Below are 16,004 nucleotides of genomic sequence, written 5' to 3'. Positions count from 1 at the left end.
ACATACACGTGGCCACATATAGACACAGATGTAGATCTGCTGATGGTACACAAGAAAGGATTAATTACCAAAGCGTGAATATCCCTAATTCAGGGACAGAGAGATGGGAATGAGCTGTCTTAAGTGCTATAAATATTGTTTCAATAGAAAAGTTGACGTGATTGGTTTAGTAAATCACTCTATTTTAAACGCACCAAGTAAATTTTAATCTCATGCCTATTTTCACTTAATGGTAAATTCCAACCTTAATTAAATTAGACTCAATTAATGATTTTTTTCAGTAGTAAGGCATTACTCTTTGATTAAAGGATTCTACAAGTCCTCAGTGACTGAAGAAAATATTTCAGAGGAATTCTGTATCTTCACTTCTGTAATACATTATCAAAATATTAGGTACTTTAAAATCATTTTTACATTTTACTTATGTGTAATTATTCTGTTTTAAAGTGGTTTTCAAGGTATAAGACAAAGATGTCAAAATGTCTTTTTCTTTGTCCCACTTTTCAGTTTTACCTGCTTTCTAACTTGTCTTCTGAGCGCTATTTACAGTGTACCCTACTCAGTGGGGAATACATGTGAGCTTCTTGCCCATTATGTATCAGAAGCTTAAACTAAAAGCCTATAGATTAGGCTAATGGTCTGCCACCTAAGACTAATGTTCTTCAATTTCAGGTGCTAGAAGCTGTAAGAGAAAGGTGGATTTGGTCAGAATCCTTATTTGCAGGCTTTTATTTGAATCAATTTGAAAAGTATTAGTGCCTTAAGCTGGGCCAGCACGCTCATATACCATAGACCCCACCACTCCTTATTGCATTACAGTAGTTGGATTTGTACCTTCCTGGCCACCTCTACAGGAGATTCAAAGAAGAGAGGGAAGCGGACACAGCTACAAGAAATTCTAACCTGATCCAGTGATGAGTCCTTGGTGGAATGGCGTAGTCCTAAGGGGTGTGCAGTGTGGGGAGGCAGGAGGATATGGTGGTACCCACAGCCCAGGCCGGGTGCTAAGAGTCCCTGGGTAGGGCACTAAGGACTTCTTTACATCTGAGGTTTGCTGTGGGCAGGCCCTGATGAAAACAAACAGATCAAAAGCAGGTGGCACCTTTTTGAAAACAACTTATTTCTTCTTGTTTTGTTTTTTCTGTTTGCTCCTCCTATCAGGTGAACACACAGGATTTCAGAGGGCTCGTTCGGGAGGATGCCGTTCTCTACCTGTTAGAAATCCCCAAAGGCGAAATGGTGACCATTTTAGCCCAGAGCCGAGCTGATGGTGAGCAAGTTTGGTTATGAGTTTAGTGGGAGGTAGCTTGGGAGCACAATAGGAAAATCTGGGTATTAAAATATCAAAGTGGATCCTGACACCTGATCTCTAGGTCGTAGGTATGTGGAAAGAATTCGGGTACCATTTAACTTTCTATACACATGTTTTCTTGCACCTACTGAAAGAATTTCACTAGTTGTGTGATTTTGGAGTAAAACTGCTTTTCTGGACAGAGATCCATCCTTAATTACTGCCTGAAATTATTATTGAGTGTTTCCATGACAGATGGAAAGGGCCACACCTGCTGGTCAGCTCTCATATTAACCCGTATCAGTCTGACAAGTTGCTTCACCTTTCCAAGCTTTATTGTTCTCATCTGTAAAATGGGGGTTAATAGAATCTTCTTGTCTGCTTCAACTAGTACAGTTGATTGGCAACTGTATTAAGGTTCTCCAGAGAAATGGAACCAATAGGATGTGTGTGTGTGTGTGTGTGTGTGTGTATATATATATCTTTCTATACATAGAGAGAGACAGAGACAGAGACAGGCAGACAGAAAAAGGGAGAAAGTGAGCTATTTATTGATACTGTGAGGAATTGGCTTACATGATTATGGAGGCTGGCAGGTTCCAAGATCTTCAGGGTGAGTTGGTGAGCTGGAGACCCAAAGAGAGTCAATGGTTTAGTTCCAGTCCAAGTCCAAAGACCTGAGAACCAAGAGAACCAATGGTGTAGTTGCTGTCCAAAGGCGGACTGGCTCAAGATCCAGGAAGAGCCAGTGTATCTGTTTGAGTCTGAAGGCAGAAAAGCTGACGTCCCACTTTGAAAGGAAGAAGAGTTCATTTTTCTCTTACTCGGGGGACAGTTTACCTTTTTGTTGTGTTCAAGCCTTCAATGGACTGGCTGAAGCCCACCCAAATCAGGGAGGGCAATTGGCTTTACTCAGTCTGCCCGAGTTAAATGTTAATCTCATCCAGAAACACCCTCATAGACACACCTAGAATAATATTTGACCAAATATCTGGGCACCCCATGGCCCAGTCAAGTCGATGCATAAAATTAACCATCACAGCAAGTCGTGAACTTAAGTTACTTGTCCTTCTTCCCGTGGGGCCTGTGTGCTGAGTTCGCTAAATGCAAAGAAAGTAAAGAGGGTGATCAGAGTTCAGAGAGCTGATAACTCTTCCAGAAAAGACCTCTGGCCAAGCTGAGTGCCACATGCAATGATGCTTTTGTCTTTCAGTGTATAGAGACATACTGGCTTGTGGCAGAGGGGATTCGTTTTTTATAAGAAGCCACTTTGAATGTGAGAAAGAAACTCCACAGAGCCTGGCTTTCACCAGAGGGGAGGTCTTCCGTGTGGTAGATACGCTGTACGATGGGAAACTGGGCCACTGGCTGGCCGTGAGGATTGGAAATGAATTGGAGAAGGGCTTAATCCCCAACAAAAGCAGGTATCTTGAGACTGCATACTCCCACGCAACCCCTTTAAGCCTTCCTCCCACAAGTAAACAACACCCCCCCCCACCAAAGGAAGCCCCATATAACTTGATCATTTGTCATCACGACCTCTCCCATCATCCATTTCTTGTGTATGAGGAGACCTTGGAGATACTGCGGGTTTGGTTACAGACCACCGCAATGAAACGAATATCGCAGTGAAGCAAGTCACACAAATTTTTTGGTTTACCAGTGCATACAGAAGTTATGTTTATATTTTACCGCAGTCTATTAAGTGTGCAATAGCATTATGTGTAAAAAGAAAATGTACATACCCTAATTAAAAATTCTTTATTGCCAAAAAATGCTAACCATCATCTGAACCTTCAGTTAGCCATAGTGTTTTTGCTGGTGAAGGGTTTGAAATTTTGAGAGAATTCCCAAACTATGACACAGAGGCACAAAGCGAGCAAATGCTGTTGGGAAAATGGTACCGATAGATAGACTTGCTCGATGCAGAGTTGCCACAAATCTTTAATTTGTAAAAAAAAAAAAACGCAATATCTGCAAAGCACAATAAAGCGAAGTACAGTAAGACAGGGTGTGTCTTATATCAGCCTAAACAGAACAAGCCATGTCATCATGTTTGTTACTGAGCTGTTTCTGCTGGATTTTATGTGCACCTAGCCTTTCTCTGCCTCTGTCCAGAAGAGGAAGGCCCTATGTTTCTCACCCCGTGCAACTTGCTCATTGTCAAGCTGCACCTCTAATCTAAGTCCATGAGTGACATTGACTGAATTTGATTAGTGACCCACACATTTGCGCATTTCCTGGCTTTAGACCTTTACTTCCTCTGGTTTCTTCTCTCAGAGCAGAACAGATGGCCAGCGTTCAGACTGCCCAGAGAGACAGCAGTGGGGACAGGGCAGACTTCTGGAGGATGCGCGGCCAGAGGTCGGGCGTGAAGAAGAACCTACGGAAGAGTCGGGAAGACCTGACGGCCGTTGTGTCAGTCAGCACCAAGTTCCCGGCTTACGAAAGGGTTTTGCTTCGAGAAGGTGTGGAAGCCAAGTGGGCCAGGAAATAATCCGACTGGGCTCAGAGCCTGTTTTTCTTTGTTTTTTAACTTTAATGATCACATTCCAACTTATCTGTATCCCTTAGGCCAAGCCAGCTTACAGATTGGAATCATGTTTAAACATGAAATAAGACTTACAAAAAAGTGAGCTGTGCCAACTCGTAGTTCTACAATCTCAGTTATTTTTTTTTAATACTACCATTCAGAAGTTCTTATATATTCTGTAGAGCAAAGCTTATCTTTAGTAATAGTGGCAGGAGTGAACTATAATAAAAGAGGGAGGTCTTTTATTTTTCAGAAAAGAGCTAGTCTGAATTGGAGGTGGGAGAACACACAGTTTCTTTCATTTAGTTGTGTTATCAATATATAAAATACTTTTGCTTCTTAACAGCTAAGGACATGTAGATATCTTCATGGCTTTTTTTTAAATTGAAGTATAGTTGCTGTACAATATTATATGTTACAGGTGTACCATATAGTGATTCATAATTTTTAAAGGTTATACTTCATTTGTAGTTACTATAAGATATTGGCTATATTCCTCATGTTGTACAATATATCCTTCTAGCTTATTTTATACCTAATTTCATGGCTTTTCTTATCTCATTTCAGCTGGTTTCAAGAGACCTGTGGTCTTATTTGGCCCCATAGCAGATATAGCCCTGGAGAAGTTGGCAAATGAGTTGCCTGACCTGTTCCAAACTGCTAGTAAGTCTGTCAGTGATATTTTTTTCTCCACCAATTTTTGTTTTGAAAGATATCTAACATACAGAAAAAATAATTAACACCCACATACCCTTCATCTGGGGTCACTGTCAACAGGTAACGTTTTGCCGTCTACACTCTTTCCCCCATAGACACACACATGCATACACACAGACACACACACAAATTTTTATAATTTCTGCTGCACTGTTTGAAAGTTTAAGTTGCAGGCATTATAACAGTTCCTACCTCTGTGAATCTCCTAATTCTCCTCCTATACAACCACAATACCATTATCACAGCCAAGAAATTTAACATTGATACAATAATTTTATTTAGTATATAGTCCTTTATTCAAATTTCCTTCATTTATCCCAATTATGTCTTTCATAGCTTGTTGCTACTGTTTTTTTTAAATTCAGAACGCAACCAAGGAGCATGCAGTACTTTTGATTTTTATGTCTTTCTGGTCTCCTCCTTTTTCTAAATTAGTTTGTAATGTGATATTTTGAACAGTCCAAGCCATTTGTCTCATAGGATGTTCCCTGTTGGCCTGGCCTGTTTCCCCTGGTTAGATTTTGGTTAAACAGGTAGTGTGGGTCCTTCCCATTGCCTCTCATTAGGAGACAACGAATGTTAGCTGTCCCATCCTTGCTGATGCTAGGTTGGTGTACTTGGTTGTTACTGGTTTCTAAAATTTTATTCAGTCCCTCCCCCGCCCTTTTTCTTTTTTTGCTTTTGCAGAAACAGAACCAAGAGACGCGGGATCTGAGAAATCCTCCGGGGTGGTGCGGTTAAATACCGTGAGGCAAATTATTGAACAGGTGAGGAAATTCACCAGAAGGCCATGCTGTCAGAAAGAATTGGGTCATGGATTGCTGCAGTCTTTTCAAGAATAGAATCTATATTTTTAATAATTATTAACTGTTAATGATAAAAGCTGACTATAAACATAAGCTGTTTCAGCATGTGGAAACTAGCTGATGTTCTGTGGCACTGATATGTTGGTTCTCTCTGAGTTCTAAGCATTATACCAAATAACCTGTTAATTCATTTTCTCAGAAGTTCTCATAGATTGGTAATATTAAAGTGGAGGGTAACATTTTCTGCTTTTTGATTTAAATTGGTACATTTTATCTGATGCAGCCTTTACTTATCAATACAAACTCGTTGATGCTATGTGGCTTTACATATTCACTCACATACCCATTTATGTAACTTTTTCCCATTTCTCACAGGAAAAGCATGCGCTCCTGGATGTGACTCCTAAAGCCGTGGACCTGTTGAATTATACTCAGTGGTTCCCGATTGTGATTTTTTTCAACCCAGACTCTAGGCAAGGTGTCAAAACCATGAGACAGAGGTTGAATCCGTCATCCAACAAAAGTTCTCGGAAGTTATTCGACCAAGCCAACAAGCTTAAAAAAACTTGTGCACATCTTTTCACAGGTAAGTGAAATGCAGAATGTAGTCTCTTTGCTCAAAAGTGAGAAATAGAGAGTTGTAGAATGGAAGGAATAGGAAAATAATCAGAATGGAGAATAGTAATCTGAAATTCTATTCATGACTCCTTGAAAAGTCGCTAATCCTATAAAGTGAGTATACTAGACTCCTGGCGTTTGTACATTTAGCTTTGTAATTTTGACTATTTGAAAATGATCATAAAGATCCATAATACACAATACCTGGTCATTTGATGAGGCTCAAATTTTGGGGTGGGACTACGAAGCTAGTGATTAAGCCTGGTGTAGCACCGAGTACCCATATCTGTTATGGATTGTGTCTTTGTTCTCTGCTTACCATCCATGCATGTGCTGACTTACAAGGTGATCAGAACTTGGTTTCATTGTTTTAAAATGTCCTTGAAATAGAAACTTGAACACTCTGGATATTAGACGATATTAAGGATTTATTACTCCTATTTTTAAGGTGAAAATGATATTGTGGTTATGGGTTTTTTTAAGAGTTCTTATTTTTTACGCATATATGCTAAATAAAATATTTATGGATGACCTAATATCATATCTGGGATTTGCTTAAATAATCTTAAGTGAGACTATAGGCCAGACTGGCCAAGAGTTGATAGTTGTTGGGTGACGTGTACATGGGAGTTTGTTAAACTGTTCTCTTCACTTTTGTGTATGTCTACAATTTTCCATGATAGATAAATATTTGTTAAAATATTTATTTATTTGGTTGCACTGGGTCTTAGTTGCGGCTCATGGGCTCCTTAGTTGCAGCTTCAAGCCTCCTTAGTTGCGGCACATGGGCTCTTTGGTTGCAGCAGGTGGGCTCCTTAGTTGTGGCACATGGGCTCCTTAGTTGTGGCATGCATGTGGGATCTAGTTCCCTGACGAGGGATCAAAACCGGGCCCCCTGCATTGGGAGTGTGGAGTCTTATCCACTGTGCCACCAGGGAAGTCCCATAGAATATTTTTTAAAGTTCCTGAAATGAAGACCTACTGCCTACTGCTACTGTTATTCATGAAAATAAAATGATTTAAGAATGTGACCTGTTTTAGTAACTGAATACGTGCACTATCTATGAAAATGACTAGTTCTGTGAATGTGGTATAATTAAGGGTCTAACAGGGTGGCATGAAGTTTTTGGTCATGTAGTTTTGTGGGAGCAACATGAGGAGACTGTGTGGATGTAATTAATATCCTTAGGATAATGATAGCTCTTTTGAGTTCAGTGCCAGTCATCACCAACCTGTGTCATTTTTAGCTTATCTGACACTGGGAAGGGGAGGAGAGGGGGTGAATGATTGATGAATATCCACATTAGATCCTATTTTACTCTTACTGGCTTTTCTTGTTAAAGAGTGAGATGCACTCCTTACCACTATGGTGAAGTGCTCTAACTAAGAGGTAGGTAATCTAGCCAAATGCAAAGAAGGGAATGGTGTGTCATAAACTGGGTTTTTGTGAATGTAGCGTCTTAAGAGCTTGTGCTTTTGGTATGTTCATATATAATCTTTCCTCTGTTGTTTCTACTACTACTACTATAATTATTATTATCATCATTACTATTTTTATTATAGCTATGGCTAACAGTGGTACAGACTTTCATGTGTACTGTCTTATTAGGCCATAGGAAAGGCCAGGTGATTTCCACAAGGTCACACATTAGTGTATGGCTAAGCCCAGACTAACACTGTAGTGTTTCTGACTGTGGGTCCAATATTCTGTATACTTTACAGCACAGACGTATTATCCTAATGCTGAAAGGGGTCATATAGTGCTGTTTCTCCATTTAATAGATAATTTGCCCATTGAACTGAGGTCCATATGATTGCGACTAAGCTAATCAGGAAGTTGAAGGTTTGGGGATAACTAAAGTTGGAGGCTGTGACTCTATGAGTGTCCAATTTCATCTAGAACTTGGAGGTGATCCACTGTCAGCATAGGTTGCCAGCCTTTGGTATGGAATTATTTGGTCATCAGGATGGATGGAGCAGGGTGCCAGGTAACTTATCAAAAGGCCCCAGTTGTCTGTGAGATGGCCTTTCGCAGCAATCTTCCAGACTTCTAAGTTTAACTCTTGAGAGCTGTGTGAATGGCCCCACTGAGCGCTTTCTATGCCTCGTGTCTCACTCAGCCTGGCCAGGCTGTGATTTGATTGTGTGCACCATGGCCAAAATCCAAGGTTTTTTTATTATTTTAAATTTATGTCATTTTAATGAATTAATAATTGGGAAAGATAGAGCTACTATGATGAACAGTAATTCAAAATCAAGGCTTATGTTGCAGGCGGTCTCACCAGGCTCAATATCCTTCTTTTTTCCTTGTTGCACAGTAACAAGAAAATCTTGTTTCCCGCAGGTGATTATTTAATTATGACGGTATGAAAATGGCTCTTCTTGAAGTTACTGTGTAGTAAACGTGATTGAGTAGAAGAACTGAAGATTTGTAAACTGTTAGTGTGTTGGTAAATTGTTAGTATTTCAGGTATAGGACAAATCAGGGCTTAGTATGATAATAATAGTGAGTGGTTACAGGAAAAGCTAACATTGCTAGTGCTTGTTGATTTACATTTTTTGTACTGTTATACTTATTGTTATGTCTTGGTCATTTTTGAAAGTTATAATTTATTTTATAAATTATTTGGTCTTTTGTTTTTTTACATATGTCCATTACTATTTTTACAATATAATAAATGCCTTTTACCTAAAAACTAAAAAAATTAAAATGGCTCTTCTTGCAAACTCAAGATACTTCTTAATTAAGTGGAGATGACCAGGGAAACTTCATTCTGAGATTTGCCCCAAAGCAAATTAACTTGTCAATGTAAATTAAAATATTAGGCTGCCCAACCCTTCCCCCTCATTTAAAAAAATTTATTTTAGAATACATTTGCATGCGTATGTTGCAAAAATTATTTTTTAAAACCTGAAGTTTAGTTACATGCTTTCTTGGAATTCCTGAAGCACTCAGTTCATGGTTTAAATACCACGGAAATGGAATTATGGACTTAGAGACCCACACAGGGCCACCCTTTGTATGAAACTGTGGGATTTTTAAAGTACCAAAGGATAGCACTTTTATCAGTTTTCTAAGATTTCATTAATGTGAAATTTGTATAATTCAGTCCTGAGATTTTGGAAATGCTAAACAAATGCTATTAGTGATACTATTTTACGCTTTTTAAAAATCTTTATAGGGCTTCCCTGGTGGCGCAGTGGCTGAGAGTCTGCCTGCCGATGCAGGGGACGCGGGTTCGTGCCCCGGTCTGGGAAGATCCCACATGCCGCGGAGCGGCTGGGCCCGTGAGCCATGGCCGCTGAGCCTGCGCGTCCGGAGCCTGTGCTCCGCAACGGGAGAGGCCACAAGAGTGAGAGTCCCACGTACCACAAAAAAAAAAAAAAAAAGTCTTTATAAACGTTACATATTGTAAAAGAAATTTTCTATGCCATAATATAGTGTTTGAGAAAGCCTGGGGAGAGGAGTGAATCATGTACTAGTCAAAAGTACCCAAACCGCAGGAGGCAGTTCTTGGTTTCCCAAGGACACGTAGGGTCTTGTGAGGGCCACAGGAAGCAGATGGAAGTTGCCACACTCCCTGGCCGGGCACTTCAGTTGATGCTTGTCCATTTAGAGAGGGTCCCTGCCACATGAATAGCTTTACTGAAATTTAATTTATATACGCTATAATTCGCCCACTTAAACTGTACAGTTTAGTAGTTTTTAGTATATTCAGAGATGTATAGCCCTCAGCACCATCAATTTTAGAACTTTTCCATCACCCAGAAGAGAAACTTCATACCCATTACAGTCACTCCCGATTTCTCCCCAGCCCTCCAGCCTCACATGTCACCTTTTGCTGTTGTTCTCGGTGCTCCCCAACCTCCTTGGGTAGAGAAGGAGAAGAAGCACCGAGCGCACTTGTGCGGGGGCTGGGAAGGGATGCCCCTAGAATCCCAGGACTCCCACCCGCGAGGGAGGCTGAGTGAAGCTCCTTTCAATATTTCACTTTCTGGAGTTCTATCCAAGGGAACATGGGTCTAGTCCAGAGGTTGGGAACAACAGGAATTAACCAGTATTGCTTGTAGTCAAAGAATCTGAAAAAGTTAAGGAGCAGAAGCCAATAGTAAACCAAAGGAACTTGATTTCAAATGAAGGGAAGCATCATAGCTGTGCACCCACCTGTTAAAGAGAGGTCAAGTGCATGAGTTGGATGTTACCAACTTAGTCGGAAATTACATTTTTATGGGGCTTAGGAAATTAGTTACTGTAAAGCTCTTTTTTTTTTTTCATATACTTGACTCAATGTGGGTTCAATAAGAGGTTTCTGACTTTTTTCATTTTATCAGGGGGCATGAACATATTTTCTGCATTTCACAAATGCCCCTTTTTTTTAGCGGTACGCGGGCCTCTCACTATCATGGCCTCTCCCGTTGCGGAGCACAGGCTCCGGACGCGCAGGCTCAGCGTCCATGGCTCACGGGCCCAGCCTCTCCACGGCATGTGGGATCTTCCTGGACCGGGGCACGAACCCGCGTCCCCTGCATCGGCAGGCGGACTCTCAACCACTGCGCCACCAGGGAAGCCCCACAAATGCCCCTTTTAACTTTAGGTTTTCCTCATGATAAATACAAACTGTACTCATCTCAGACAGCTCCAACATAAAGCTTTAAAAGGCAGCTGAATGTTCTCACTTAGTGCAAATCACCCATTTTGTCTATATGCCTGATCTCACTTCTGTTACCAAGAGGACAATAATCTTTTTAAAATACCATGATAAGGATACAGAAGTCCAAGGAATCAAGGTTAATTTTCCTTGAGTTGTCCAAGGTATCGGTTTATTCTAATGCTGTAAATAATTAATAACCAAGGAAACTGTAAGCTCATTCAGGATTTTCCAAGGTCAGTGTTAGGACTCTTTAAATGAAAGAATGCTATACGTTACTAGGAAGAAAACCTGAAGCATAATTGCTTACGAAATTTGCTTACTGGTTCTTTGTGGCTCTTTACAAAGAATTATGCAGACTTCAGGATAGGTGGGACAGGCTGCCAACAACTTTTATCAACAAGTTCCCATTTTCTTTTGGGTGCCACATAATGCAATACCCCTTAGTTACAGGCCATGGTGTGATACCGTTTTTAAAAATCCTAATTTACCTTCAGTTTGTTCATTTTAGGCCCAATTTTTTTTTTTTTTTTTTTTTTTGCGGTACGCGGGCCTCTCACTGCTGTGGCCTCTCCCGTTGTGGAGCACGGGCTCCGGACACGCAGGGTCAGCGGCCATGGCTCACGGGCCCAGCCACTCCGCGGCATGTGGGATCTTCACGGACCGGGGCACGAACCCGTGTCCCCTGCGTCGGCGGGCGGACTCTCAACCACTGTGCCACCAGGGAAGCCCTAGGCCCAATTTTGATTATCTGGTTTATCCCCATTAGGTCCATGAATACATATTGCTGAAGAACAAACACATGTGTTTTACTTGGTTGGTATTTTATACCGGTGCTCTAAATTCATGTTTGTCATGCCGTGGCCAAGACCATAGACTCTAAAAGCAAACTTCTGAGTTTGTATCGAGGCTTTTCCACTGGCTTGGTGCGAGGCCTTGGGCTAGTTACTTTCACTGCTGTGCTTCAGTTTCTCACCTGTAAAACAGGGATAATAGCAATACCCACCTTGTGAGGTTTGTTAAAGCATGAAATGAGCTAATCCATGTAAGGTATTTGGAAAACTACTTGGTCAATCATAGTAAGTGCCGTTACATAAGATATACTTTGTTCTGAATAGAAAATGTATGTTCTGTAAAGACACACCTGTACAGTTTGGTTAATCTATGTCTATATTCTAAAATGTTTAATCCTATCAAAATGATATTCATTTAAATGTTATCTTTAGTTTTTTATTGGAGATAACATGTATCTTGGTATATGTTTTTCTCACTTATAATGTTCCTGTCTATGTATTGCTCTTTAAAACACAGCATATTTATATTTGGTTCAGATGTGTTATCTTTGCCCCTGAAAACACACTGTTTAAAAACACATTTGGGAGTTTCCTGGTAGTCTAGTGGTTAGTATTTGGCGCTTTCACTGCCGTGGCCTGGCTTCAGTCCCTGGTTGGGGAGCTGAGATCCCACAAGCCGTATGGTGAGGTCAAAATGAAAACAACAAATTTTTTTAAGGTAGCTTTTCTGAAAAATAGACATTCTTTAAAGAAATTAATCCATTTTTAGCTTTATAACATCCATGTATAATGTAAACTCCAACAGCCAGATGGTAATAGGTTTCTTTTTAATATAAATTTGTTTATTTTTATTTTTGGCTGTGTTGTGTCTTCGTTGCTGTGCACAGGCTTTCTCTAGTTGTGGTGCACGGGGGCTACTCTTCATTGCGGTGCGCGGGCTTCTCATTGCGGTGGCTTCTCTTGTTGCGGAGCATGGGCTCTAGGTGCACGGGCTCAGCAGCTGTGGCACGTGGGCTCAGTAGTTGTGGCTCGCAGGCACTAGAGCGCAGGCTCAGTAGTTGTGGCGCAAGGGCTTAGCTGCTCCGCGGCATGTGGTATCTTCCTGGACCAGGGCTCAAACCCGTGTCCCCCTGCATTGGCAGGACGATTCTTAACCACTGCGCCACCAGGGAAGCCCCAAGATGGTAATGGTTTTAATTACATTCGACTAAAGGGATTTAGTGTTCAAATATTTGTAAACACTTTCTCTTTCATCTGCCAGAATTTTAACTTAAATATGAAAGTTAGGATAAATTATGTCCAATGGGATTTCTAATAAAAATTTCTCTGGAAATTGAGGCACACCTTTTGGTTTGCATTTCTATAGCTACAATCAACCTAAATTCAGCCAACGATAGCTGGTTTGGCAGCCTGAAGGACACGATTCAGCATCAGCAAGGAGAAGCAGTTTGGGTCTCCGAAGGAAAGGTATGTGGCACAGATACTCTGCTATGAGGTGAGAGTCCGCGTTCTGAGTTTTTTCTCTAGAGGGTAGTGAATGTAGTAAAACCATGCCCATTTCAAGTGATCCCAACATGTGCATCAGGAGTTCGAAAATTTATAAATTCTCTGGAAAAGTAATAAAATGAAGGGACGTTTACAAGAAAAGCAGAATGGGATATATGCAGCCCTACATTCACTTCCCTTTTGCTTTTAACGTAGTAACTAGTGTTTTGTTCCAAGCACACTAATCAGAGCTTACAAGACCTTGTGTTGAGCTCCACAGCTTATTATGAAGGACTTGGGAAACTCAGAGTGGAGAGGTGAGGTTGAGCTATGTGGAGAACATGGTTAAAAATTAATAGAAAGAAGAAAAGCTAATGGAGTTTGAATCATTGGCTTAGAAAGAAGTCTGGCAGAGAATGTGTCCTAGGGATTTGAGTAGGTGATGGGAGAGCATTGGGTCCTTGTATAGGCGCCTAACCTTGGCTCGCGTCTCATCTGTGGAGGCAGTTTACACGCAGCCCTACTTCAGGGAGGAAGCAAAGAAACTATAGAATTCCCTGTGGTTCTAGGAGCCTTTGGTGCTGGTATTCTGTGGTCCAGCTGAATTGAGGTAGTTCGTGAGACGTTAGAGGTACGATTTTTGTTGCGGAAGTGCCTCCATTACCGATTAGATGGTTGAGCCTAGTCTTGCCCTTTAGGAACTGCGTGTTTAGTCAGAGTATCTAGTAGCATCTACTGAGTGCTTATACCCACTATGGCTTTGTGCTAGCCTCTGTGGTGAGAACACGTCGAACAGGACATAGCTTCTGCCCTCGAGGATTTGAGAATCTCATGGATGAGCGGCGAGGTGCGCAGCTCAAGGCAGCGTGCACTATTGGTAGGAGACAAATACAACAGAGACAGCTGGAGGAGAGCCAAATTCTGGAAGAAAGCGCAACAGTCTGAGGAAGCCTGGCTCAGTAGTGGTATATAGGACGGATGGTGGCAAGGAGAGATAGGGCGGAGGGTTCCTAGTCTGAGTCTCTGCACAAAAATTAACACAGTAATTTAAAGCCAAGTGATTCCAGGAGGATAAAGGTGACTTCCCTTTCTAGAACAAGTCAAGGTTTCAGTCACTTGGCTGTGCCCTTGGGAATTTTCTTGAGTCCTCACTCCCAGGAGCCATGTCAGATCCCACTGACCCTCCAAAACAAATTCCTCTAGATGGAAGGGATGGATGATGACCCCGAAGACCGCATGTCCTACTTAACCGCCATGGGCGCGGACTATCTGAGTTGCGACAGCCGCCTCATCAGTGACTTTGAAGACACCGACGGCGAAGGAGGTGCCTACACTGACAATGAGCTGGATGAGCCAGCTGAGGAGCCGCTGGTGTCTTCCATCACCCGCTCCTCGGAGCCGGTGCAGCACGAGGAGGTGAGGCGAGGAGGCCATGGGCTGCCCGGCCCTGGGCAGGAAAAGGAGGTTCTGGCGTTTCACTTGAATTCCTCCGGCCAGCTGTTTATTCAGGGTGCTGTGGCAGGTATTCCTAAGGGTTGGAGTGGATGATGTCTAGGGAGCCTCTCATTCCAAGCCAGTGCCTGTATGACTGTGGATGTGGTCCATGGGGGAGTGGGACAGGAACTAAGCGCTGGGAGAGGTTGAGTGATCAGCATTCACCACACAGATGCTGTCGGGCATGACGTCATGATATCGGGCCAGCTGTCCAAATTACAAGTGGGACATTATTTTTAAATACAGTATTGTTATATTTACTTGTAACCTTTGATTAGGTCTCTCTCTGTACTCTTAGGTATCCGTGCTTTTTCTTCTCCACCCTACCTTTAACCTTTCTAATCTTGCAAAAACTCCTGTTTCCCCATCAGTTTCCTTCTCTCTCATATTTCAATTTTTTAATTGAGTTCGCTGATTAATGATATGTCTGATCTCATGTACTATGCATCCACTGACCAGCGAATAGACAGCTCCTGTGATCCTAGGAATCACATTGCCAGCACTAAGGATCAGAGTGATTATTAGTTACACCTCAGAGAACATTGGGATAATTACCTTTGTAGACAAGACGCTTCATATATTTGGATAATTATGACTGTGGACTTCTCTTTAGCAGTTTAGCTCATTTCAATGAATGGTTTTATTCTTTACGAAGTATAAGTACCAAAAATACAAGTTGAAAGGAGGAGCAACTCACCATGACAAATTAGTATATACTGCTGGACAAGTGGTAAAGAATAAATTAACTCATGAATGTCTGCAGATACAGCTGAGCTAATGCTTTAAAATGTTAACAGCTGTTAGTGACAAAAGAGATTTTAGACTTTAGGAAGACCTTTTGTTTTCCTACTTTAAAGGGAGAGATGCAGCTAGTTTTGGAAAAATGTATCTTAAGCACTTGCTAATGGGAGAATATGCCTGGTACCTGCCTTTTTAGTAAAGAAGCACTGGGTCAGTAGCTCAACTTATGCAAGTTATGAACCTTAACGTCTGAATTCCCACAAGTTTGAAGAACTCCAGCAAAGCAGACCAGTGCTCTCTTCTTTCTGCTGGGATGTTCTTGTTATGAATGAACCTTTATGTCTTGTAGAGCATAAGGAAACCTAGCCCAGAGCCAGGAGCTCAGATGAGGAGGGCTGCTAGCAGAGATCAACTTAGGGACAATAGCCCGCCCCCGGCATTCAAGCCAGAGCCGCCCCAGGTACGTGGCTGGGAAGCCCAGGATGGGAAGGAGAAGGAAGCGTATGCCCCTGGAGCTCCTCGCATAGCCAGGGAGGAGCACACACAATAATATGGTATTGGATTATGTTTTTGACTTACCAGGTTCTCTATTAGAGCCTATCTTTTGACCTTTTGGGTGAAACCAAAAATTAGGAAAAGGTGAAATAGTAGAATGGAAAGGCAGTTTTAGAAGAACATATAATTTTAGGACTATTAGTGTTTGTTTCCTTTTGTTTTGGTTTATTTGTTTATTTATGTAGAAAGAATAAAAGTTTGATAAATGCTGCATGCCCAGAATCACCTGTCTTAGAATCTGTTTTTCTTCTTCTGTCCAATTAAATTTTTCTGCCCATGATCTGATTTAGATGCACCTGAAAAATCCTTCCTGGTGACGTG

General features: G+C 41.5%; 1 protein-coding gene across 4 annotated transcripts in view; it reads left to right on the top strand.

Annotated features, from left to right (window-relative positions):
• TJP2 (tight junction protein 2) overlaps positions 1-16,004 on the top strand; it is a 143,777-nt gene that overhangs the window by 122,830 nt on the left and 4,943 nt on the right. For 3 of the 4 annotated variants that reach the window (XM_060155003.1, XM_060155005.1, XM_060155002.1), the window contains 9 exons: positions 1,162-1,270; positions 2,505-2,715; positions 3,572-3,759; positions 4,392-4,487; positions 5,229-5,308; positions 5,723-5,933; positions 12,775-12,875; positions 14,097-14,309; positions 15,478-15,588. In XM_060155003.1, the coding sequence (XP_060010986.1) occupies positions 1,162-1,270; positions 2,505-2,715; positions 3,572-3,759; positions 4,392-4,487; positions 5,229-5,308; positions 5,723-5,933; positions 12,775-12,875; positions 14,097-14,309; positions 15,478-15,588 (1,320 nt within the window). The remainder of the gene's footprint in view (positions 1-1,161; positions 1,271-2,504; positions 2,716-3,571; positions 3,760-4,391; positions 4,488-5,228; positions 5,309-5,722; positions 5,934-12,774; positions 12,876-14,096; positions 14,310-15,477; positions 15,589-16,004) is intronic. The other variant, XM_060155004.1, reaches the window with a different exon arrangement.

The sequence above is a fragment of the Lagenorhynchus albirostris genome, chromosome 7 (genome assembly GCF_949774975.1).
Source record: "Lagenorhynchus albirostris chromosome 7, mLagAlb1.1, whole genome shotgun sequence".
NCBI lineage: Eukaryota > Metazoa > Chordata > Mammalia > Artiodactyla > Delphinidae > Lagenorhynchus > Lagenorhynchus albirostris.
The sequence above is the reverse complement of the archived record's forward strand: the minus strand, read 5'-3'. Positions and strand labels throughout refer to the sequence as shown.